Source organism: Podarcis muralis, chromosome 11 (assembly GCF_964188315.1).
Source record: "Podarcis muralis chromosome 11, rPodMur119.hap1.1, whole genome shotgun sequence".
Classification (NCBI taxonomy): domain Eukaryota; kingdom Metazoa; phylum Chordata; class Lepidosauria; order Squamata; family Lacertidae; genus Podarcis; species Podarcis muralis.
Window position 1 is genome coordinate 1,981,430 of NC_135665.1, and position 27,242 is coordinate 2,008,671.

Sequence of the window (27,242 nt, forward strand, 5' to 3'; positions counted from 1 at the left end):
GAATTTCTTGATGGGGTATGTTATATTGTGACCTGAGATGGAGCCAGTCTGGTCTGGGGCTATTAACTTGTGCAGGAAAATTTTTAGGCGGTTGGCCAAGATTGATGTGAATATCTTGTAGTCTTGGTTTATTAATGAGATTAGGCGGTATGATTCTACTTTGAGGTTCTACTTCAATGGTTTTGGGATTGAGACTATGTCGGAGGAGGTCCAGGTTTTGGGGATAGACAACCCAGCATGGACTGGATGAGAGCTAACAAACTGAAACTCAATCCAGATAAGGCTGAGACACTGTTAATGCTTCCCTAGACCGGATGGCTGGGAGGTTGCCTGCTCTTGATGGGGTTACATTTCTTCTGAAGGAGCAGGTTCGTAGCTTGGGGGTATTCCTGGATCCTTTGCTGTCACTTGAGGCTAGGTGACTTCAGTGCTGTGGAGTGCTTTCTATCAGCTTCAGCTGGTGGTCCAGCTGCACCCTTATCTGGACAGGGATAGCCTATTGCTGTCTATGCTCTGGAAACCTCAAGGTTAGATTACTGCAACACATTATGTGTAGGGCTGCCTTTGAAGATGGTTCAGAAACTTTAGCTAGTGCAGAATTCAGTGGCCAGGTTGCTCACTGGGGCAAGACGTTTTGAACATATTACACCGATCCTGCTCTGACAGCATTGGCTAACATTTAGTTTCCAGGCCCAATTCAAAGTGCTTCCTTTGACCTTTAAAGCCTTAAATGGTTCAGGACTGCAATACCTCAAGGGCCGTCTCTCTCCATATAAGCCTACCTAGACCCTTCTTCATGTGCCTCCTCCAAGAGAGGTCCAGAGGATGGCAACATGAGAATGAGCCTTTTCTGCAGTGGCTCCCTGTTTGTAGAATGTTTTCCCTAGGGAGGTTTGCCTGATGCCTTCATTAGACACCTTTAGGCACCAGGAAAACAATGTTCCTCTTTAACCAGGCCTTTGGCTGATTGACATCCAATGAACTTTTAAAATGTGTTGGGAAGGGGGGATTATTGGGATGTCTTTGCTTTTATTTTTATTATTTATTACATGTTTTTAGATTGTGCTTTTATGTTGTGATCCGCCCTGATACCTGCGTGAATGGGGCTGTATACTACTACTATCCTTTGGAAGCCCCCCCCCCCCCCCCGTAACTCAACAAACCTGCTGTTCCTGGAACTGGGTGTGAAGAGTGCAGCTGAATGGGACACAGCTGTGGGCATTTTTTCAGCCGGAACTCACTGGAACTCAGGTGAGCACCATTGCCATTCTAACAGAACGAGGGAGGTGCTCATGGATTTCTCTTTTTCCAGAAAAATCACACTGTGAAGTATGATATATTGCCCATAAAAAGCAAGTCTAGAGTGAGAGACTAGGCTGATGTCCGCGGTTTCCAGGAGCTCTTCTTGTTGTGAGATTTTTGTAGGTGAGCTGAGAGCTTGTTTGGACCCTGGGTTGAGAGGGATGGTGTGTCAGAAGGGAAATGAACCAATATGGATTTATATATATTAGTAACTTTGTATTAATGAAACATTTTTATATGTAACTGTAGTTTTGTAAAAAAATAATAATTCGTTGTCTGACGTTGCATCAGTTTTCTGTACACGGCTTAGAGATATTAATAATTAAGTGGTATAGAAATTAAATTGTCAATAATCAATCTATAATATCCACTCTCACTGAAAAAACAGGGAACTGCCTTAGACAGAGTCAGACGACTGGTTCATCTAGTTAGTATCTCTGCATGGATTCAGACAGGAGACTTTTCTGGAGATGCCGGGGACTGAACAACGCATCCTCCTTCTCAATTAGGCAGTTGTTTGATGCATGATAAGACACAACTATGTGAAGCTAATAGAACGGTTTCATGTAGAAAAAAAACAGTATTTTCGTTAAATGTTTTCTTTGAACAAGTAAAAGGAAGAGTTGCTACAGGCTCAACACTGCTTTGTGAATGTTAGAAGCAACTAGTTTACTCTGTTAATCTAAAGAGATAAACTCAGGGCAACAATTCTGCAAATACATGTCATGTACATATATATATGTGAAATCAGACATGCCAGAAATAACTTAAGAGTGCTAGTGTTGGGATGTGGGAAATAGAAACTTCTGTGGTTTGAGTTGGGTGTTGAAACTGACCACAAATAAAGTACCAAGGAGCTGTAATTGTGTTTTGGACTACACCCCTTTTTATTGCAAAACATTTGTTACAGAAATTTCAAAAGTCCTGCTGCATCAATTGCCAACTTCTGCTTTTTATTACATATCTAAATAGACAACCTAAAAGTGCATTGTGAATCCAGTAGAACTTTAAAAGGGATGTGTGTGTGTGTGTGTGTGTGTGTGTGTGTGTGTGTGTGTACATGCCCATACACAGAGGGCGAGAGAGCTGGAGCTTTCTCTCTTTTACACACAAACACTTTTTCTCTTTTACACAAAAACAACAACAACACTTTCTAGGAAATAATTATAAAATTATATTTTCATTGATTGTTTTAAATAAACTGTTTTTTGTGTAATATATACAAATAATAATCCTGCTAATAATCTGTTAGGTGTTAGGCTAAAACACTGTTCCAAGCAATAGCAGCAAAGAAACTCTGCTCATACAGGGGCTGATACAGTGGCTAAAGAAAACTATTCCTTGAATACACCTCACTAAGTACATCCACAATATGTCAATCATAATAAAATATTGTGTACCCATTTTGCAAAATCTAATGGATGGTTTCCAGTTTCTATACACAGTTCATTTAAAGGAGCAATAATTATTTCATTTGTGGTGACTGGAAGAAGGGAATGCCTTCCGAGGATGGAGATAAGCAGGGCTCTCATGCCAATCTCATTTGATAAATCTAATACTGAATTCCACAGAGGGTGTTTGCAGATTCCCAGTGCAATCCTATGCATGTTTACTATGAAGTTTATAAATGCAGGATTACACTCAGTTCACCTACTTTATAAACTGCCATTTTCAAACCAGGAAGGCTGAGTACAAGGGTGAACGATCAGGTACCCAAATTGTTGAAGCTGCATTGAGGCCCTTGCAAATTAATGCCCTTAATCTTGCACATGATCTTCAAGTGCAGGAGCTCTGGATGAAGCATATAGAGCAGCAGCAGCAGCAGCAATAGCAAAAATAAAAATAAAAATAAAAATAATAAAAATCATATGCTGCCCCCACCTGACTGGGTTTTCACAGCCACTCTGGGTGGCTTCCAACAAATTATAAAATGACAGTCAAACATTTTAAAACTTCCAAAAGTCTGATAATTATTTATTTCCTTGACATCTCGCCCAGTCAGTCTGACATCAATACCAGGGAAGATTCTGGAGCAGATCATTAAGCAAACAGTCTGTGAGCACCTAGAAAGGAATGCTGTGATCACCAATAGTCAGCATGGATTTCTGAAAAATAAGTCGTGTCAGACTAACCTGATCTCATTTTTTGACAGAATTGCAAGCCTGGTAGATGAAGGGAACGCAGTGGATGTAGCCTACCTTGATTTCAGCAAGGCATTTGAAAAGGTGCCCCATGATATTCTTGTAAAGAAGCTGGTAAAATGTGGTCTTGACTATGCTCAGTGGATTTGTAACTGGCTGACTGACCGAACCCAAAGGGTGCTCATCAATGGTTCCTCTTCATCCTGGAGAAGAGTGACTAGTGGGGTGCCACAGGGTTCTGTCTTGGGCCCGGTCTTATTCAACATCTTTATCAACGACTTGGATGATGGACTCAAGGGCATCCTGATCAAATTTGCAGATGACACCAAACTGGGAGGGGTGGCTAACACCCCAGAGGACAGGATCACACTTCAAAACGACCTTGACAGATTAGAGAACTGGGCCAAAACAAACAAGATGCACTTTAACAGGGAGAAATGTAAAGTATTGCACTTGGGCAAAAAAAGAGAGAGGCACAAATACAAGATGGGTGACACCTGGCTTGAGAGCAGTACATGTGAAAAGGATCTAGGAGTCTTGGTTGACCACAAACTTGACATGAGCCAACAGTGTGACGCGGCAGCTAAAAAAGCCAATGCAATTCTGGGCTGCATCAATAGGAGTATAGCATCTAGATCAAGGGAAGTAATAGTGCCACTGTATTCTGCTCTGGTCAGACCTCACCTGGAGTACTGTGTCCAGTTCTGGGCACCACAGTTCAAGAAGGACACTGACAAACTGGAACGTGTCCAGAGGAGGGCAACCAAAATGGTCAAAGGCCTGGAAATGATGCCTTATGAGGAACGGCTAAGGGAGCTGGGCATGTTTAGCCTGGAGAAGAGGAGGTTAAGGGGTGATATGATAGCCATGTTCAAATATATAAAAGGATGTCATATAGAGGAGGGAGAAAGGTTGTTTTCTGCTGCTCCAGAGAAGCGGACATGGAGCAATGGATCCAAACTACAAGAAAGAAGATTCCACCTAAACATTAGGAAGAACTTCCTGACAGTAAGAGCTGTTCGACAGTGGAATTTGCTGCCAAGGAGTGTGGTGGAGTCTCCGTCTTTGGAGGTCTTTAAGCAGAGGCTTGACAAGCATATGTCAGGAGTGCTCTGATGGTGTTTCCTGCTTGGCAGGGGGTTGGACTCGATGGCCCTTGTGGTCTCTTCCAACTCTATGATTCTATGATCCGATGGGAGGGTGTCCCACAGGGTGGGCGTGACTACGGAGGGCAGGGGAACCTTTTTCAACCCAATGGCAGCACATGCCGGGGGGGGGGAGGTCTAAGTGGGCAGAGCAACATTCAAGCCATGCAGACGCCTGAGGTTTCTACACCCCCCATCTCTCTGTAGGCAAGCAAGTGACAGGTTCCAGCCAGGCAAAAGCACTTTTTTGTGGGGGGTGGGGGTGGGGATTTGGAGCAGGGCTGGCAAGGAGTGTTTCCTGGAGACGAAGAATAGTGTGGGTAGATTTCTGAGAGTAGGGCAGAGAGACATGGTGGGCTGTAAATGCCTCCGGGGACTGTGGTTTCCCATGCCTGACACAGAGCTCCCCAGTTCTGAATACTTACCGGTACTTTTAATTTCACAGGTGGCGGCTGATCCAGAAATACAGCTAGAATTCTGGATCAGGGCACATGTTCATTGAAGACTTACACTTAAAAGTAACCATTATGTCCAGAGAAGGGAAAGTATGGGCATAGGCTGAATTATTAAATACTTTAATGAATAAGTAAAAACAATGTCACATAGCAGGCCTCAATATGATCATGCTTTCAAGGTATATAAATCATTTATGTTTAGAGAAGACATCATGATTTCTGATGCAGAAGAGAGAATGGGTAGATTAAACTTACACACACATTGCTATTCCCTGTCTTCCACACTACCCTTTCTGACCATAGAATCAGGCCTGGCAGGAAAAAAAAAGTGTATTAAAAGAAAACTAAGGGCCACTTTGAAGCTTTGGATCATTTCTTTGGAGTGTTCCATGTTCTGCAATGCTTTGGGATTTTACAGTCTTTTGAAATGATATTTGAATCTGCTAAAAATATCAGCCTGAGACTATGGAGCAAAACTAGTTTGTTTAAAAGCTTAACTTAAAAGCTTCCAGTAACAACATTAATTCCCCTCCCTGGGCTCAGTCTATTTGTCAAGCTGCTAATATTTGATTTGGATCAACAAATGAGGCATGGGTGTGACTGGGCATCTTTTCCCAAGTTCTTTATTTTCAAACCCTCTTCCAGAAAAGTTTCCCTGACATCAATTAGCTTGAAGACCTCATCCTTGTCCCAGCCCTAAACTTTTGCACTGGTACATCTCCCTGCACAAGGAGTGCCCAGTTCTGGTACCCTCAATTCAAAGTACGATACCCTCAGTGCAAAGTCAGGCTTTGTTGACGCAGCAGATGTTACGACTGGGTTGTAAGGCTTTGTGCTATGCAAGTACTCACGTTACTTTGTGGGTATTGAATTGCAAAGCTGAACATTTTTCATAGCTACATTTATCAAGAGCTGGGCAGCTGCAGAGTCTAAGATATTCACCTGCCAACAACAAATGTTGTATTCTAAGGCTGCAATCCTATACCCACCTACTTGGAAGTAAGCCTCATTGAACTCAATGAGAATTACTTTTGTGTAGACTGTTACAGGATTGCAATGAAAGCCATCTAACCTAAGAAACATAGACTCTACAAGACTATACCAAAACACACAAACACCTTCCCCCAAACTTTAGAAATTATATGAAAGGTTACTTTCCAGAGTCTTCAGCAATTTTACTATGTTGTCTTAATGGGTTTTATTTTCTTACTGACAATTGTTACAATTTTAGGAATTTGCAGCTTGCTGCTACTTGGTGACAGACATATGATAAAACTAGTAACGAAATACCTTATTTGAAAATATATAATTATTTCAACCAGAAATGCTATAGGTTCAAGACCTTCATCGTTCAATACTTCATTTCATATAATATTAAAGTGCTATTAAATGAACATATTGGAAAATAATATAAAAGACCAAAATTGTTAATTCATTCTAACTGGATTCATTGTTACAGGCAGGCAATATTGAAATGTTAAACTCCATAATAGTCCAAAGAAATTAATGGAACTATGCATGCATTTTCATCGGCACAAAATAAGACTGAAATTTAAGGTAGAAGAACTATTTCAGTCAGCATACTATTATTGTGAAAGAAGAACGTTATATAATTCAATATCTAAGATAAGTGTATATCCAACTATAGAATAGTATCATTTACGTAAACTGGAAACAACAGAATGGATCACTATATGAAAATATTTTAAAAATACTGTACACAGTTTCCTTAATTGTCCAGCATATGTAAACAAACAGCTAACTCAATTGAGTTTTAAAATATTACTTTAACATTAATTATCTCATCTTTTGCATAACATGCCAGTTTGTTCTTTCACACTATCACAGCTCACAGTGGCTCATTAGATAATTATACATCAGCTCAAAGACAGTGGAGCTCTACGGAAGAAACGGAAACATACAGTAGCTACAGATGGTGACTCCTTGCCCAACAAATGCATTTTCCTTTATATGTATCATAGCAATCTGGCTAGCAGAGCCCGTTGTTCTGTGTAACATGTGCTGTATTATTGAACGTCACTGACAAATAAGCATATGACTATATAAGTGCAAAGTCCAATGCTCTTCTGTAACGTTCATTAATTCAATCCCATACCACCTCTTATTTTGTACATAAGGTAGTGACACACACCCCTTACCTGAACACCTGAGGATTATCTAAGCCGAATTGTGTGCTCCCATCTAACCTCATATCATTGTGGGGCTCCTGCTCACCTGATACTTGATTATTCAGACATTTATGATCTAACCCAGCCTGCAAGCATTTGGATAAATGAGGCTGAACTTTATAATGTACATACAACAAGCTGTGGTTATAAGATAAAAGCTAAAAATTTATTTCCACTTTAGAAATTAACATGATCGATAGTACTGAATACTCAAAAGAGGATATTGATAGCTCACAAAACTTGGAAAAACAGGAGCCATTCACAGTGGACCTCAGAAGGGGTATCAGTTTAGAGATAATGGAAACAATTCCAGGAAAACTATATTTTGTAATCACACTGCCTGTTTCAATGCATATTTTGTGTGCCCATCTACCAGTGGCGTAGCGTGGGGGGTGCAGGGGGGGCCGGCCGCACCGGGCGCAACATCTGGGATTAGGGCAAATCCACAGGTTAGGGGGCGCAAATCCACGGGTTAGGGGGCGCAAATTACTTGCTTTGCCCCGGGTGCTGACAACCCACGCTACGCCACTGCCATCTACAGAAAGACATCTTTTTGAAAAAAAGAAAAGCTCCACCTTTGCTCTCTGCAAATACGTTACCCCTGTGGAATTGGCAACATAGGCAATATATACTGTAAGTGAGAATTTTACTGCTGAATTACTGCTTGAGTGAAGTGCTGCAGTTTGTTAGCATAGATATGAACATAGCCAAAGATTCCAAGTTCCAGATCCCTGGAGTTCAAGTTCTTGTTTAATAAAGTGCTATAGGCTAATTTTCACACAGACTCTGGTCCAGGAATCTCTTAATTCAGGAGTCTAACAAAGAAGCTGTGGGTGAAAGGACAGAGTATTCACTGGCAGTCTTGCTGATCATAGTGGGCATGTGGGCTTGCAGAGTTAAAATGTGTTTTCACAAGTGACACAAAGATTGCAATTTTGTCCCTAAGACTTGTAAAACTGATAAATGTAGTGATACTGTATGCAAAAAGGGAGACACTGCAAAAAGGGAATTCAAATTATCTGGTGGGTGCCTGCTTTCTTCTCCTTGTGAACAGAAATACTTTTAAGGCCACTTAAAACAGAATTCATTTTTGTTGTCACATTCATGTAAAAACTCACACTAGCTTTTGAAAAGAGCACATAAAGATGGTTCACATGTATTTTGTTAACAAAACCTACAATTTTTGTGTATGCTGGCCATTAAGAAAAAATGTGGTCCATATTTTTGTATTTCAGAATTCAGTGAGAATCCTGGTGTAGCCTTTAAAGTACCACTGCTGATTGCCAGTTTTTGTCATAGAAATTCCAGTGATCAGCTGAGGTCTGACCTTTCCCACATTAGTATATGGACTGGAAAGGGTCACACTCGTTATTTTAGTCAAAGAAATTTACACCATGATGACAGTGGTAAGATTGGTGGCATTTATGATGCCACCTAGATATGCTTAATATGGGATAGAAAAGTGTCACTGAAGAAAAACAGAAAAATGGGCAAGTGGCTTTCAAGAAAGCATTTGAAGAGTCGTTTTATAGAGGTAGCGTCAGCTCAGGTTAAATTGGACTGTTCTGCAGAGTGGACAGGTGGGGGGAATGTAATGCGTTTATATCATAATTCCGCGATCCAGGACAGTCTAGGCCTTAAGCAGAATCAAGACAGAGTGCTACTCTATTCTGACCAACTCAAAATAGGCCCAATTTGACAACTGAAGAAGCATCCAAACGCTCTCAGTAGGAACAGGATCCAAAGCTGTTCAGCAGCACATCACAGATTAGGATCTAGTGACTAGTCTCTGGCTGCTTAGCCTGGAAGAACTGTGGTAAATATGAAAGTAGCCTTAGAAAGTAGCATTGCAAGTTGAAAAGGCAACAATTCCTTGCCACAAATCCTAGATGTACAGACAAATGCATGATTTACACACACACACACACCCACACACCCACACACCCCTATCTGAAATCCCCTCAGGCAGGGACGGGAAGCTGCGTTGGGGGAAATCTGCATTGGGAAAAGAGTGGATGGGCACTTTTAACTGTCCTTTCCCAAAGCTACTTTTCTAAAACACACACATACCAAGAGGCATCAGAGTCCGTATAATGTGAAGTTAGTCACAAAGACAGAGGTAAAGTTGGACATTTGAAATAGACTGCCAAAGAAAATTGCTTCATCCAATCAACACATCTGAAGTGACATTTGCTATGCATTCAAGTCAGAAATTCTGTGATGAGCTCTTGTTACAGAACAACACACACTTTAAAAAGAAGGGGTAAACAATGGATTAATAAGGGGTAGAGACCTTTGGCTGGAACCCAAGGAAGTGAGGAAGTTGCGCTGCATCTTGTCATTTAAACCAGCATGCAACTCTGTTGAGTGAATGCTGCTGCTCATAATGCTTCCCTCTTCACGACCACATGCTAGTAGTGTCAGAGGAACTAGACTAGAGCAATGCAGATCTTCAGAGGTGTGGTTCTATATGGTGCTTTGTTCTCCAGATAAACAGGCTGGGGTGGCTAAAATTGTCCAATTAATGTGGTCACTGGCCATTGGAGCTCAGAATAATTTTCAAAATCTCCTTCAAAACCTCACATATATGTTGTCAGAAACAAAAGAGAATGGCACATTTACAGAGCGGGTAGCAGCCCTGGCATATTGCTAAGTAAGGATTAAACTATTTCTCCAAAATCATTTCACAATTAAGGTTTTCTTCTTCTGAATGGTACTATGCTTTTTTTGCTGTATTAGCCCCTTGCCTAGCACAAACCACATTTAATCCTTGCAGCCCCAGAGGGCTATTGCAGACATGGTTGGAGGGTGGGCCTGAGGGAGACAGAGGGGGAGATGGCTCTTGCATACCAGGGCAGGGTATTATTGTTTTGCTATCTTACCTTTCTAGACAATGGAAGCATACTTAAAGGAATGGCTTTTGCAGTTACCAGAAATGTTAATTTCACTTCGGTGCTTCGACTAACTTCTAAAAAGGATTTGCTTTGTCACAGAACATCATTCAGCATCTCCAGCTGTTCTGTGCTCACCCAAGTTCAGACCACACGATAAACATACAATACTATAAACACCAAAATGTTCAGTTATAACCATGCCTTAAAATGAAATAATGGCAGCTAAATGGAGGAACTGGTAGAAGAATATGGCAGTGACAATGAATGAAAATAGTTTGAAAATAGTGAATGAGATGGGCATGGTGCACAGAACAATGAGAACAGGATGCCAGTTCTTCTTTTTTACTACCTTCTCACTATGACATTTTAACAAAGTCCTGTGAAATACTTTCTAAACTGGTACCCGTGCTTAAAAAAATAAATATTTACTATTCCACTTAATTACATTCCTCCTGAGCTTGCTCAACAGTGCTTAAAATCCCATTTAAAACAGGAATTCATGTGACTATACATAAATTCTTCCCTTTCCCTCATGCTGCTATACAAAAGGCATATCTTTTCTTCCCTTCTTGAAAATATAGACATTTGTGCCACTGCAAGTTAATACAAAAAGGATACAGGTGAACGGTGAGCGTGTTAGCTAACTTCTTTTTACAATGATCAGGCAGAAGTATAGGGATGTGAGAAATCTGGGGAAAGTTGACGGCTACTTTCAAACCAATATATCCCTATTTTGAAAGGCAGATTTCTTAAACTGTTCACCCATTTATTTATTTTTAAAAATGTCTCTATAATTTTTCCTTCCCCCCTCCCCCTCCCATTAAGTGCAAATGCCAACTAGGTCAAGATACAGAACCTCAGTGCTTGACATTGATGTTATGAAAGTGCTAACTTCACTGTTGGCAGATGCCAGCTGTTGCTGACATATAATGGTCTGAAGTTACTTTATTCTGCTAATGAAAAAACTGGAGAGCAGACAAGTCTCAGACAGTTCTTCTTGTTATGATGCACATATTATCTCTAACTATGCTTGCTCTCAAAGCTATGGAAGGCACCTGTTCTAGAGAGTCTTCTCATTGATAAGGTGTCCGACCTGTTCTCTGGTCTGGATGACTTGCTCCTCTGGAATGTACTTCGGAGGCTCGTTGCATTGCGCTGCCTGTCAAGTTTATCACTGATGGAGTAGCTTTTCTTTGTGTGTGCATACAACAAGTTGGACTCATCCGCAGAGTAACTGTTGGCCCTCTCTATTTTTGGAAGAGGGATATTGTTGGACAATGTTCTAGATGTATTGCTATCTTGAGATGACAAGGGAACTGCTTTTTTGTCTTTGGTTTCGGTATCCTCATTGTCAGAGCTTGGGTGACTTAGTTCCGCTTCCCTCTCTGGGTGGCAGCATCCTAAGTCATCAATTTTGTCTCCATGAACTCCAGGAAAGCTCGACCTTTCTGCAATGGTTTGAGGAGCACTGACACACCTTGTATCAATGCAGTCTGTAATGCTTGTGTACTCTGCTGTTTTGACTGGCACTCCAAGGCTACTGAAATAGCTCCGAGAAGGAGAGAACATGAAACTGTGAGATTTTACTATTGGTGCTTCCTCTAAAATAAATGGGGTTGTAGCCAGGTATCGGCTGCTTTTAGACCTCTCCAAAGTATGGTACATGGGAGGGTCTGATTCCCAGGGGTTTGAGCAATCTGCAATTTGTGAATAGTCTGAAGAAAACACTCTTGTTTCCATCGATTGGTCTTCATAATCAATACTCCTGCCAGAAATTCTATCACCTGGAGTACTGCTGACATAAGCACTACTGGAGACAACACTGGAAGCTAGCTGAGCTTGGAGAGCTGGATCTCCAGTCCCAAGGATGTTCATTGAACTGTCAAGGGGTTCTATGACAGACTGCAGCTCATCCATGGCTGAGACATAAATGTCTATGCAAGAGGAAGGCCGTCTGGAGTCCGGGGCAATTGACAGAGTGCTTGTAGGCACTAAAGAAGGGTTTTTTTGCTCTTTTGAGACAGAGTGAGAACTACTGGCACGGTGGAGGCTGAGGGACCTTTCTTTGAAAATGCTTTCAAATTTCTCCAACCCGCACTTGTCCTTCATGTTCACTGCATAGAAGGAGTGACTTCGCAAGCGGGGAATGACTGTTGGAGAGGTTGGTGACATGGACTCCTCCCCCGTGGGATCAATGCTTTCTTGAAGTTTGTATGTGTTTCCCTCCTGGCTGTTGAAGCTGCTCTGTCGGACAATGTAGGCTGTGTCAGTACAGTCAGAGGATGTTCGAGACCGTATCTTAGTGGCCTCCCCTCTGTCTAGGCCAGTAAGCTTATCTAAGGCTGTAGCCATTCGCCCTATCATGTCTTCCAGTTGAGCAAGCCGGATGTCTACAGTCTGAAGTGAAGCCTTCATGCAATGCTCTCGTTCATTCACTTCTTCTAATCGCATGGCCATATTCTCTACCCTACAAAAGAAAAGTAAAAAAGGAAGAGAGAGGAAAGCATAGTTAATTTCAGACTGAACAAATAGGTTAGTATGATTTACTAAACTTCTGGTTTCTTGCATCCAATTTAACAGAGTGGGAATGATGGTGCTAACATTGAAAGATTTTGAAGGGATAAGGGATTTATTAACGGATTGGTTACAGTTCAACCAACTAAATGATATTTTCAAAACAGATAAAAAGAAAGGTTTTAGTTATGAGATTTCAAGATTTCAAAAAGATCTGTTAGAAAACAATATTAAATCACTGTTGAAAATGTATACACTCCTCTTGGAATGGCATACAAAAGATGAACAGGTCAAGTTGGTAATGATACACTGGGCAAGGGATTTGGGGTATAATATTCAGATTTCAGATTGGGAAAATGGATTTGAAATTCACGGCATGTTGTATGCTGAAAGAAAACTATATGGAAATGATGTACCAGTGGTAAACTAGCAAAAATGTATAAAACAAGTACAAATACCTGCAGGAAATGTAAAGAAAAAGAAAAAGAAGGTACCTTTTATCATATGTGGTGGTCATGTAAGGTAATAAAGGCTTTCTGGGAGATGATCTATAATGAACTGAAAAAAATGTTTAAAATAACCTTTGTAAAAAAAAGACCCTAGCAGCTTTTCTATTAGGAGTTATAGGTACCAACATCCCAAAGGACCAGAAAAGACTTTTTATGTATGCGAGAACAGCAGCAGGGATACTACTGGCCCAGAGATGGAAAGAAGAAAGAGTCCCTACCAGAGAGGAATGGCAAGCTAAGCTGCTAGACTACGCTGAAGTGGCAAAACTAACCAGAAAGCTCAGGGACCAAGAAGACAAGAAATTGAAGAAAGAATGGGAAAAGTTTACAACTTATTTAGGAGACCACTATAAGCAGATGACAACATTAGCAGGATTTTAATCCCATTTTTAATGTAACAAATATTATGGACAATATGGATAAATGCAAAACATAGACTATGAAATAATACGCAGCTGGAAATGTTGACAATAGGACCATGGAGGGGATGGGGGGGAAGTCCGAAGATTCAAAGTAATCTCTTTTTATGGATATTTATTTGACATTGTAATTAATTTGCATTTGTAAAATCAAATAAAAATGATTTCAAAGTAAAAGATTTGATATGGGCAGGGGGAGAGAGAAAGAAGAATTTGGTGCTTTGCAAAAAACCACCAAACAAACAACCCTCTCATGTTTGCTTGTCCAGATATCCCCCGGGGTGTGTGCCTTCTGGATTTGTGTCTTGTTGTCCCAAACTGGAATTGGGAAAGTGGTCGCTCTCCCACCTGCGAGGACCCTGCATTTTTCAGGACAGACCTCCTGCCCCTCCCAGACACATTGCTGGGAGCCAAAATCAAACCCCAAGCTCGGCAGAAGGAGAGCCAGCTCTTGGGTGGCCTTTAAAAGCCTTAAGGGGGAAAACTAAGTATGAATGGACCTGCATTCTGTGCCCTTAGAACTGAAGCAGCCAGCTGCGTCCAGGGCAAGACAAAGCTTAGGAGGACGTGGTTGGTTCTTTGGGAACCAGGAACTCTCTTCCTAATGACTGGGGAGAACAATCCCACCAGTGGGAAGAGGAGAGCAAGGGCCAATGGTGAGAGAGGAGGAGCCAAAGGCCACTGCCTTTGGCTCCGCCCCTGGTTCCTCCCAAAACAGGATGTGAGGTCGTGTATACATTGCACATTGAACACTTGTCGTTGGGCACCTGCAATGTTTAGCACGAGTTGACACGTCTGACTCAAAATGTTGCATTATTTTACAACAAACTGATCTGTATAACTTTTATATCTTTAAAACAAAAAAAATTCCTTCCAGTAGCACCTTAAAGACCAACTAAGTTAGTTCTTGGTATGAGCTTTCGTGTGCATGCACACTTCTTCAGATACACTGAAACAGAAGTTGCCAGATCCTTCTATATAGTGAGAAGGTGGGGAGGGGTATTACTCAGAAGGGTGGTGGGAATGGGTGATTTTGGCAGATAGCTGTGATGAGCCTGTTGACGACTCTTATATCTTTATAATGTAAGGAGATAATGTTCAGAAAAGTGAACTGATAAGAAAAAAATCCAGAAGACTGATGCTTATGCAGTCAAGCAAAAATAATTTTACCATTTCTGCATACTGGTTAAAAATTTCCTTTTTAAAAATTTCATATTTAATTTTAATGGCTGAGCTACACCTTTAAATTATGAATATACATATGTTTGGAAGCCTCAGGATGTGCTACAATACTTATTAATCTACTTATTTAGGAGAAACTTAACAAAAGAAATGAATAAAAAATATGATTTACAATTTTTTTAACCCTGTTTTTTAATTTTTTAAAATCTACCCTAGTTTCTTGACAGTAAAGCCTTGTTTAAAGTTTTTTTTTCCTTTCAAAAGTAACAAATTTCAAAATATACACTATGTAAGAAACCAAAATGAAAAATCTTTCACCTTTCAGAGGTAACTCGGATTCTTTCATCATTGGACGAATTGAATCTATCATCTTTCTCTCTGAAATACTCTTCTATACATTGTTCTTCAAAATCATGAACTTTTTTCAGTTCATCATCAGTTATAAAAAGCTCTGTAGAAGACATATGAGGCAATGACAAAACAGCAGTTAAAAGAAGTTAATTAGCTATCATCACAAGGTTTTGAAAGGCACTGCCTATTTTGTGGCTTTAAAATTGCATATCCCCCCGCCCCCTGCCCCCACAAAGAAATCACATTTCAATCATTTTCAGGTTTGTAACATACATACGGTACATATTTCCATACATATTCCATACATATTTCAAGTGCCACACTTCATGCAGGACATGGTGGCTTTCAGTTTCAGGGTAGGCCAGACTCTGAAAAGTGGCTTTCTTAAGTTTTTTGGCATTCCTAATACAGTGGTACCTCGGGTTACAGACGCTTCAGGTTACAGACGCTTCAGGTTACAGATGCTTCAGCTTACAGACTCCGGTAACCCAGAAATAGTGCTTCAGGTTAAGAACTTTGCTTCAGGATGAGAACAGAAATTGTGCTCTGGCGGGGCGGCGGCACTGGGAGGCCCCATTAGCTAAAGTGGTGCTTCAGGTTAAGAACAGTTTCAGGTTAAGAACGGACCTCCGGAACGAATTAACTACGTAACCAGAGGTACCACTGTACACTCTTTGTGCTCGTGTCCTTGTCAAACCGAAAGAGATAATTGCTATGATTCTTGACTGCTCTCCAAATCAAGACAACTAAACAGAGCTGAGTATATTTTCCATATGTTTATTGTATCTATGATGGAGAAGATGAATTAAACTTACTCAGTCCATAGTCCGTTTCATCAGGGTCGCTATCATGCTTCCGCCATCGACAGCATATGTGCTGAAATATCATAGTCATGTGACTGAAGATGATGAGTGGAGGGGGCAAGACTGGTCTTTCATGGAATGTCATAATAAGCTGATACCGCTGAAACTTCCATACTTGGTTAGATATCGATTTAACTTCAAAAAAGGTGTTGCTGAAGCAGAAGGAGAGGAAGAAAATGCCTTCTGATAAACAGAACTACCATCTAAAATTTCACATGCAATATAGGGGCCATTCCATACATTACACAGCCCCAGACATGAGTGTATACTCAGTAGGGATCTGCAGCTACTCATGGCTCTCTGGTAGATGTACCATAGAATAGTGGCCTTTTAAAACACTTGTTCGCTTTATTCACATGTTATAATGTTAGTTTCATACTTTAAAAGAATCTTAGGGCTACATCTACAAAAGTAATTTCATGATAAGGCAATAGAAACAAAAACTTGTTGTATACATAAAGCTTCTCAAATACAACTGTTAGGCCACCCACTTCAAAGACATTCTTTTTGCCACATTAAACTGCTTTTTTACATTATCTGGTGAGGACAACAGCAACATTACTCCTAGCTGTCATGTTCCCAAAATAACACGGGAACCTTGGAGCTTATAGGAGAAGCTCACTCAAGAGCTCTCAGAAAAATGAGATAAACCTGGCATGGAAAGGGGCCACAGCATGGGCTCTTCCCACATGTGCCACCATCATGCTCAGCAGTGTTGGAAAGAGCAGAGCACTAATGCTCCCAGACCACCAAGACAGTCAAAGAACCCAGTTTAATCTTAGGCTTCAGTGTAATTCTGGGACAAGTAAAAAATTCACAAAACAGCAATGCAACAGTTCTGAAGAGGTCCATTTATTGCCTATTCCACAAAGTTTACAGAGTAAGCTGAGCTGCTTCCAGGTTTGAGGGGCCCTCAGCAAAATGCCCTCCATGGGTCCAGGCAGCAGCGACAGGTGGCAACAAGGGGCAATTTAAATATCCCACAATCCCCTAGAGTGTATCACTCTGGTGCATTGTGGGAAATGGCAGCTCATGGTCATGAACTGGGGTCAACACTGGTTCATGCTCTTGGCTGGTGTGGGGCTCTGAAAGAAGCCCAAGGATGCTGTTGCTGGTCCTGGATGCAAGCAGACTAGTAATAGTAATTTTTATACCCCACCCATCTGGCTGGGTTCCCCCAGGCTATACAGGTGGGGGGCACTTTGGCTCATAACATGCACTGTACTTGAGCAGTGAGGATTTTAGCTTCCTCCTAGAAACCAGTCCTCATCTCCCCCCATGAAGTGGCTCCTGATATTTTTCTTTAACGTAGCCCCAAGGCAGCTCCAAACTGACCAGAGTGGTGCAGGAAGGGGGCAGGCCCAGTCTTTTCCTAGGAAGCCATCTCCTGCCCACCAAAATATCCCTCAGTTGCTTTTTGTGTCCCCCACGGAAAGGAAAAGCAGCTGGGGAGGCAATTTTGACCAGAAAAATGGCTAGCGGGAGAAGAGCAGCAGCTCAGGCTTGGAGTACAGAGGGGGAGACCTCTGCCTGGAACTCTGGAGAAGGGATGCCCGTCACTGTAAAATCTGATGTAGATAGACTTGGAGTCTGACTTAATACCAGGCAGTTTCCTGTGTACTGTATTCAGCTGATTTGATGAAATTCAAAGCAATTTGGGGCTCTAAGGAAGTTGTAAAATACAATAAAATGGGAAGATACGTATTTCCTATGTCTCCTGCATCTTATCTAGTTATCCACGTGGAAGGTTGCTAGGTCAGATCCCTTTTTCTGACCAGAAGAGAACTCTCTGAACTATTAAAAAACAAAAGATAATTCATTATATTTTTACCAGTTTGTGAGTTTACATTCTCCTGATTGACTGCAAAAGTAATCTGAGCTGTTAACTATGTAAATGCACTGCCAACACTATCACTATAACCCCATCTTAGAAATTCCAAAGTTGAGCATCAAAAGTTCCTGAAACATTTACTACAGTCACTGAATTTTAAAACAATAGACACTCACTTAAAAACGGCAATGAGGAGGTTCACCAGAAGAATGTTTGCAACCAAGAGGTAGCAAGCCATGATGGCAGGAACGATCCAGGCTCCTGTTTTGCAGGGAGGCAGCTGGATTATTTTCCCATCCTCTCTGGTTTCATTCTGACCACATGGAGCTGGGAAGAAACAAGGGAGGAGGGGGATTAAAAAGAATCCCAGTTTTCAAAACCTTAACAGAAGTTATCAAATTTTTAAAGGCACCATCAAAAGCTTAAAAACCACAGGAGCATTCACTCTCCGATCATTCACTGAGATCAAATCTGCAAATCTGCAAATCTTCCAGAGAATATGCACTCCTATGGCTATTGAAATTTGTTTCTTTAAGGTAGTTTCTATATATTATTAGATTTCCCATTTATACATCTCAAAGTAAACATTTTACACAATACCATATGTCTGTTGACTTTCCTTCTTCTCCTTCCATGGTTCTTTTTACTTATCTATCATTCCTGCATATTTTACTATAACCATTTTAGTCAATTCTCCAGTTTACGTCATTCAGTTATTAATCTCACTGTTGAATTTATCTTAATGCTGCCACTGTTTTCAGTTTAAGGTGGGTTCTTTAAAGCAGTTTGCTGAGAAATACAATGAAGTCTTCAGAAGGAGCAGCTTTCCCTGGCATTTCCTTTTGTTTCAAGATTTTTACTGCATGTTCTAAAACAGCATTCAGTAAATTATGGACATAAACTGATTAAAATATGTATGCTAAACTTCTTTGTTCTGCTATAATTTTTTTGATTTTGGTAATATATAGATAGTGTAGCAGAGCTCCTCAAAAGAAGTAAGCAAAGAGATCATTTGACCAGCGCAGGATGGAAAAGTAAGAAAGAAGGTTTCCGCCTGACCTCACGATTCATGGCGGTAGCTCTCCACTGCCCTCTGGGGCAGAGGGGAAGTTCAGGCAGGGAAAGCCAGGATTTAGGAGGCAAAAATCCTGACCATGTTCCCCAATGGGTTCTGGGGAGTTCACTGCATCCCACTGTGCCACTTAAGGCCGTGTCTGCCAATTTAAAGGCAGAATGGGTACGAACCTCTGTCTCCGGCATGATTTGTGATTGGTTCCTCATTAATTTGGAATATTGGCATTAATCATGAGGTGCTCCTGAAATGACATATGATAATGGGCTGCAATCAATCATCTGCAAAAAGGACTGGGTTTGGAACTTTGAAGGTATTTGATGTGTCTGCGGACAGTGCTGGCTCCCGGCCTATAGAGTGAGATGAGCGCACAACCCTAGAGTCTGGCAAGACTGGCCCGTACGGGCAGGGGTACCTTTACCTTTTTATAACAAGAATAGGAAAAGTGGTGAAATGCAAAGATGCAAAATTTAATTTTGTAAACCATTAGGAGCGAGGGAGGGAAATCATTAGGCTCAGGTGAGCCAAAAAGATATAATAAGATAATATCATGTTACGCAATGTAATTATATGTAAAACCAATAAAAATTATTATAGGGGAAAAAAGCACAATGCAGAGTAAGAAGATGAGTGGCTGCTAATTAAATCTGGCAAGAGGCTATATTTGAGAGAAGACTTTGTCTTTAGCTGTGTGCCGAGGAAGAACCCCAGAGTGGAATTTCAATGGAGGAGACTGGGCATGTTATCTGGGAGTTATTTATAGCTGCAGCCTGTACACAGGTTGGTGAACAGCGGAAGGAATATGGAGTGTGAACTGACCTTGTTTACTGCAGTGAACTGAACTAAGGAATATAGCAACTAACTCTCCCAATACACCAGGTCCGAGAACAACGTTTATGAAGGACTAAACGCGCTGTGGGTAAAACCTCAGTGCCTAGGACTTGACGATCGTCAGGTCGGCGGTTCGAATCTCCGCGGCGGGGTGCGCTCCCGTTGCTCGGTCCCAGCGCCTGCCAACCTAGCAGTTCGAAAGCACCCCCGGGTGCAAGTAGATAAATAGGGACCGCTTACTAGCGGGAAGGTAAACGGCGTTCCGTGTGCTGCGCTGGCTCGCCAGACGCAGCTTGTCACACTGGCCACGTGACCCGGAAGTGTCTTCGGACAGCGCTGGCTCCCGGCCTCTTAAGCGAGATGGGCGCGCAACCCCAGAGTCGGACACGACTGGCCCGTACGGGCAGGGGTACCTTTACCTTTACCTTTAAACCCGTCAAATGGATTTTATATTTATGAGAAACAACAGAGATGCTGTAAGGAAAGAATAATGGTTAGCTGTGAGAATGGACTAACATCAAGAGAAGGATTAAGTGGATATTAAAGAACAGATGAAGTGCCTACAAGGGGAAGTGGTGGACATATGTTTGCAACAGGAGTGGGAAACCTGGTTTTTTTAAAAAAGAAATTGTATTAAATTAAAGTAATTTGGTTTAATCTCTAATAATTTGGAAAACCAATAAAAATAAGATATATAGAAAGGAAAAGTAAGAAACACAGAAGCATCATAGAAATTTTATTGACATGTTTTTTTCATTCTGGTCTGCAGAGAGTATCCCTAGGAATGATGGTGGAGGGAAGATGAATATGAGCTATGTGTGTTAGCTGGGATCATTACTTTGGGTGGTGATGACAACTCCTTATAGGCTGTCAGTAGAACAGCAGTTACAACAGTCCATCACAGACGAAAAATGACAGGATCATAATATGGTATGTCTAAGTTGTTTAGACCCGTCTACTTCTTCAGGCAGGTTCCTCTGTATAACCAGCCCTCCTCCAGATTAGTTTGGCCAAAAAGCCTCAATATAGCACAACCAAGTGAAGAGACCAAGGTCTAAGAAGCTTGTGAGATGAGAAATACATCTAGCAGAATCGACTCCAGTTCCCCTGTTTCATCTGTACCTTCTGTTGGACCTGAATACGTAAGAGGAATTCTGGCAGTTGCAGTTTGCCATATGGTTTTACTCAACATTTTTAAAGGTACTTCTGGTGTTCCCGGATTTCTCTATAAGACACTTTGTTCCCAGAGGTCACTAGGCCAACCCCTCAACAAACTTCCCAAGTCCAGGTGTAATGGTCCTCACAAAACCTTCTGTTACGGCATCTCAGAGACTAGGAAGACTCTCAGAGGCCAAGGACACATCCCACACAGCAAAAACACCTGAGGAGGAAGCAGGCCTGGACAGGGATGCCTGGAGGGCTGGTATTTGCCTGGCCGGATTTTGCCCAGACACTTCAGCAAAACAGTGTTGGTCGCTGCCGCTTGCTGAGAGGGGAAAGACACGGAAAGCTCAGGGCAGTGATGGTGCGGCAGCTGGAGGGTCAGATTGGCTCCCCAGCCGCTCCTGCCACTCAGCTTCCTGCACCTCCCCCGCCCCCGGTAAGTGGCACCGGGAAGCCAGATGCGCCACACTGCTCAGCCTGCACCAGCCGGCACAAGGCACATGGGGAGAGATCTACTGAGCTTATAACCCACTGCAAGTGGAAAGTTAAAATACTAGATATATATTGATTAAGGGAACATAGCATTCAGAACAAATAGAGATGAGTAAATAAGAGCTCTGATACCCTGCTTCACCGACTCTCCTTTCCAGAGCTATCCTAAATGTTTAAACTGTGCTTTCATTCTCTCCCTCACCTTCTCCCTCAACTCTCTGTCTCTCAACTCCTCTTCAACTGTCATTCCCAACAGACACCTTCCACCTGTCACTCACTAGGACTCCACCCAGCATTCAATCACAGTCTCCTGCTGTCAACTCACTCTTCTATTGTTTTTCATCACCTCCAAGCCCAGCTGGAGGAAGCTGCTTGGTGCACATATGGGATTACAAGGGCACATTATTTATTTCACACATAAACATTATACAGTGGTACCTCGGGTTACATACGCTTCAGGTTACAGACTCCACTAACCCAGAAATAGTACCTCGGGTTAAGAACTTTGCTTCAGGATAAGAACAGAAATCGCGCAGCAGTGGCGTGGCGGCGGCGGGAGGCCCCATTAGCTAAAGTGGTCTTCAGGTTAAGAACAGTTTCAGGTTAAGAATGGATCTCCAGAACAAATTAAGTACTTAACCTGAGGTACCACTGTATATCTCTTGATTGTCAAAATATCTCAAAGCGGTGGGAGCGGGGAAGACAGCTTCACCGCATCTTAATAAGCCAAAGAGCAAGGAAGGAATAGGTGTCAAAGGGGAGACCAGGGCAAGGCCCATGTGCTGGGAGCCCTAGAGCACCAGGAGTGGTTTGGCAATGCTGCGGAGCGGCCATCCAACCCAAGGGGTGCTGCAGCACACATGGGCAGCGTGAGGGCAGAGCCAGGGGACAGTGAGCTCCTGGGGCTGTAGAGATAGATCAGGAGTGCTGAATGGTGCCCACACACCCTGCCCTGTCAGGAGGGTGGCTCTGTCATACCATTCCACTGCCCCAGTTGCTCCTTTAGAGCTTCAAATGGCTGTTATATATCAGGATGATAGCTTTTAAAACCTGCTTTAGAAAAGGTTAATGAAAAGTTGTTTGCTGCTTTTGCCGCATGAATACAATTTAGTCTGAAGTATGCGTCTCTGTGGCTGCTAACCAGAAAGTTGGTGGTCCAAGCCCAACCAAGAACTGCTGTGGGCAGGATTCCTACATTGCAGAAAGTTGGGCTAGATGACCCTGGGGGTCCCTTGCAATGCGACCCTTCTGTGATTTTACACTGGGGCTCTCGGAAGCAGGTTGTTCACACCCGCCATTCTTAGTTTTTCTGAAGCTTGTTTCAAGCAAACTTGGACAATGGCTTATCAGGTTTTCAAAATTAGACTTGAAAATAAGCATTCCACATGTGACCTGACATCAATAAATAGAGTTACAATTACAGCTTGGTCAGGTGCACTGGCAGACCTTGGCATCTCAAATTTCAATGGCGCCCCATGCAATGCCAAAATCTGGAAGGGGTGGGGAGGCTGTGGAGAGGACGGTGCCTTAGCCCTGCACAGCCACTCATGGGAGGCTCTGAATTTATAGAACTTTGGAGTCATAATTCTTATAATCCGTGATTGAGGGAGCGGTCCCATGCGCTCCCCGGCCCTTCAGCCCCCCCCCCGATGGTGCCCCGAACACAAATAAGGCAACAAAGTACTGTGAATGAATCCAAAGCTTCATTGATGCATATTAAAAGTCTAAGAAGAATTCTATATCAAAAGCCTGTCATGAAAATGGATGACCGAGAGAAGTGCAAACTTTGGATATGTTCAGTCTTTCTCCCCGCCCTCCGTTTCACCTTCACTTGAATTGACTCTTAGTCAAGGAAGATTTCTCTGGGATCCTTTTGAATAGGTAGCCTCTTACAGAAAATTAAAAATTGAATTAATTCTGTTGAACAAAGTTCACCAGCATGGAAATAATTTTTCAGTCCAGAGCAATTAATAAGTAAGGCTGTGTGCACATCATACATTTAAAGAACATTCTCCTTCCCCCGAGAATTCTGGGAACTGTAGTTTGTTAAGGGTGATGGGAATTATAGCTCTCTGAAGGGTAAATTACAGTTCCCATGATTATTTTTTTTGGGGGGGAGAAATGTCCTTTTAATGTATAGTGTATAGACAGCCAGATAGGCCTCTCCTTTTCCGCCGTCCTCTTCAGATTTTAATAGGTGTCCTGGCTCTTTTCTTTTCATTCCTGCAGCAGGCCTTAACTTTGTGTTTGAGAAGGGACCCCAAGGATCATCCAGTCCCACCCCCTGCAATGCAGGAATCTCAGCTAAAGCACCCAGGACAGATGCCCATCCAACCTCTGCTTAAAAACCTCCAAGGAAGGAGAGACCACAATGTCCCGGGTGTTATGTACTGAACTTCTCACCCTGGGCCAGCAGGGGGATACTGTAGATAGTTTTCACTCAGGTCCGCATATGCAAATAAGGAATTGGAAGTGACGTTCAGTGATTGGATATGTACAGAAAGTTGTTACTGTTGCTTTGTAGTTGAGCTCTATATGGTAAGCAGGCTGGCTGAACCCTTCAGCCCAGTTCTGTTCTGGCCTGTGAATAAACAAGAGCTGTTTGAAGAATCGCTGTGTCTGATATGTTCACCCACAATTTAACACCGAGGGAGACCGTTCCCCTGTCAAACAGCTCTTCCTGATGTTTAGTCACAATCTGCTTTCTTATAACTTGAAGCCATTGGCTTGAATCCTACTCTTCAGAGCAGGAGAAAACAAGCTTGCTCCCTCTTCCATGGGTCAGTCCTTTAGATACTTGAAGATGCCTATGCTATCTCCTCTCCTTTTCCAGGCTAAACATACTCAGCTCCATCAAGGACTCCTCATAAGCCTTCGTTTCCAGACCCTTGATCATCTCGGTTGCCCTCCTCTGCACACGTTACAGCTTGTCAATATCCTAATTGCAGCGCCCAGAATTAGACACAGTATTCTAGGGGTGCTCTGACCAAGGCAGAATAGAGTGGGACTATGAGCTTCCTTGATCTGGACACTAGACTTCTGTTGATGCAGCCTAGAATAGCATTAGCTTTTTTTTGCTGCTGCATTACCCTGTTGACTCATGTTAAGCTTGAGGTCCACCAAGACCCCTAGATCCTTTTCACATGTACTGCTAGTGAGCCAGGTCTTCCCCATCTTATATTTCTGCATCTGGTTCTACTTGCCTAAGTACAAAACCTTCCATTTGTCCCTATTGTAATTCATTATGTTAGCTTGCGCCCAGTTCTCCAACCTGTTAAGGTCATTTTAAATTCTGATTCTGTCTTCTGCAGCATTAGCTCCCACTCCCAAGCACTGGCAGAGGAAGGGGGTGTGGGGTGTGTGGCCACTCCAGGTGCCATCGGGGTGGGCGACATTGCCACGCACCCACCCACACTCCCTGGGCGCTTGCCGCGGGCGGCGAGAGGCTAGCAGCGCCCCTCCCCCGATGCTCACCGCGTGGGCAGCGGGAGGCTAGCGGTGTCCCCGATGCTCACCGTGCAGGCGGTGGGCGGTTATGGATGCTCGCTGGGCATGCAGCTAGCCCTGCCCCCGTGAGCTGGCCAGCCCCACTCCTGCGCCACTCTGGGTGCCAGAGCAGGTAGCTTCGCCTCTGCGCCCAAGTTTGGTGTCATCTGCACATTTGATGAGCATCCCCTCAATTCCTTCATCCAAATCATTTATATAGACGTTGAACAACAAGGGGCCCAGGACAGAACCCTGTGGCACCCCACTGGTCACTTTTTTCCAGGATGATGAGGAACCATTATAGAGTACTCTTTGAGTTCAATCATTCAACCAGCTACAAATCCACCTAACAGTTACCTCATTCAACCCACATTTTACCAGATTCCTTGTAAGAATAGTATGGGGGTCTTTGTTTTACTGAAGAGGTCACATTGGTGGGCCACATTCTGTCAGGTGTCATCTGTTGGGGGACACAGGCTGGCAGTGTGTGGACCCAGAGACTGTGATGGGCAAAGCAAAGACAAAAGTGTTTTGGTTTAACTAGTCTGGAATAGCAGCCATGCTGCTCCCATTTCCATCATGACTATTTCAGAAGAGAATTGAGAGAGAGAGGGAGGAATGAGAGGGATGAAAGGCCTCAGAGTTCATCAAAACTTGTTTGCCATGATGGTATAAATCAGTGAAGTTTCTGTTTGGGAAGACATCCTATGCATTTTTGCATTTCTGAATTTTATCCCATGCTCTGGACTAGGTACTCATGTAAATTTGCAGCCCACAGATAAAATGCTAGTTGGATAAAAAAATTATGAAAGTGAGGGAACAGTGGAACACTGGAAAACTGTTTCTGCTTGGTTCTGCTCACAGCGGCATATTTTCAGTCCTTGTCTACATCCTCTATCTCCCGTGTTTATCATCTTTTTGTGATGCTAATTTTTCTTGGCCTCCTCCATGTTCTTTGTGTAGCTTCCTATCAGATCCTCTGTCTCTGGTCACTGGAGAGCCAAGAGAGTGTGGCTGCTTCAGGCCACAGCACCCAAACTCCAGCGGGTGCAGAATGCTGTGGCGAGGCTCCTTAGAGGGTCCTTGCCGCGGGATCACATTCATCGAGTGCTTTACCAGCTGCACTGGCTCCTGGTGGAGTACAGGGTCAGGTTTAAGGTGCTGGTTTTGACCTTTAAAGCCCTATGCGGCCTAGGACCCACGTACCTATGGGACCGCCTCTCCTGGTTTGCCCCACGGAGGACCTTAAGGTCCACAAATGACAACATTTTGGAGGTCCCATGTCACAAGGTGGTTAGATTGGGCTCAACTAGGGCCAGGGCCTTTTCAGTAGTGGCCCCCGACTTGGTGGAACGCTCTGTCACAAGAGACTAGGGCCCTGTGGGACTTGACATCTTTCTGCAGGGCCTGCAAGACAGAGCTGTTCAGCCTGGCCTTTGGTTTGGACTCAGTCTGACCCTTATGTTTCCCTCCCCTTATGGTTTTGATCTATGGGCTATTATTAAAAGGAGGCTGCATTTTAAATTGCATTGTAACCTGTAAAAAACCTGTAAAAAATTGGGTCCCCCCATTATGATTTTACTGTAATTTTACTGGTGTTAGCTGCCCTGAGCCCGGCTCTGGCCAGGGAGGGCGGGGCATAAATAAAAATTATTATTATTATTATTATTATTATTATTATTATTATTATTTCTCCAATATGATTACAACAGCCATGACACAGAACTTGTTTTTTTAAAAAGATGTGTTTTGCATGTGGGTTTTGAAATTTGCTCATTTGTAAATCATTGCTCTAAAATCCATTTCTCATTTGACTCAGTCCATGTGTGAGAGAAACACATTCTAGGGGAAATGATTAGAGGTTTAGCAAGAGGGCCAGAGAAATTCAGTGGGCCTCAAATGACTCCTGTGTCAAATAATTATGAATGCACCTTCTCAACAAATACATTTCATTCCCAATCCTAACTGCACAGTCTACAATATCCATGCACATTCCATTTCTTCCCCATTCAAAAAGAATTCAGGCATTTATTTATGGACACTTCACCACCACAAAAACCACAGAGAACATGCAGCCAGTTTGTAAATCACTCTGCATTGCTTCACAGAGGTTAAGACGAACATGGGGCACATCTGTGGCATGGAGAGGCTGCCAGTTGATGCCCCCATGCGCTAACCTGGCCAGCCTGCAGTCATGCTTCACAGAACAATGCAAAGTAACAAAATAAAAAACCCCAAACAAAACTATACAAACAAAACAAATGTAGTATTTGTATATTTCTCAAATTCAGTGAAATTTTTATATAGTACAGGCCTAAGAAACGTGGATTTCTCAATGAACCCAGAATTTATGGCTAGCAAAGAAGTGATAGAAAATGCAAGAAAGAAAGAGAAACCAAAAT

The 27,242-nt window shown here is 42.6% G+C and overlaps 1 protein-coding gene across 3 annotated transcripts in view; it reads right to left on the reverse strand.

Annotated features, from left to right (window-relative positions):
- Nucleotides 1–5,147: 5,147 nt before the first annotated feature.
- The window catches only part of LOC114606747 (transient receptor potential cation channel subfamily M member 3), a 353,577-nt gene continuing 331,482 nt past the window's right edge, over nt 5,148–27,242 (reverse strand). For all 3 annotated transcript variants that reach the window (XM_028749279.2, XM_028749278.2, XM_077935948.1), the window contains 4 exons: nt 17,972–18,122; nt 15,917–16,116; nt 15,069–15,201; nt 5,148–12,593 (listed from right to left, as the gene is read on the reverse strand). In XM_028749279.2, coding sequence (XP_028605112.2) covers nt 11,147–12,593; nt 15,069–15,201; nt 15,917–16,116; nt 17,972–18,122 — 1,931 coding nt within the window. In that variant the 3' untranslated portion in view covers nt 5,148–11,146. The remainder of the gene's footprint in view (nt 12,594–15,068; nt 15,202–15,916; nt 16,117–17,971; nt 18,123–27,242) is intronic.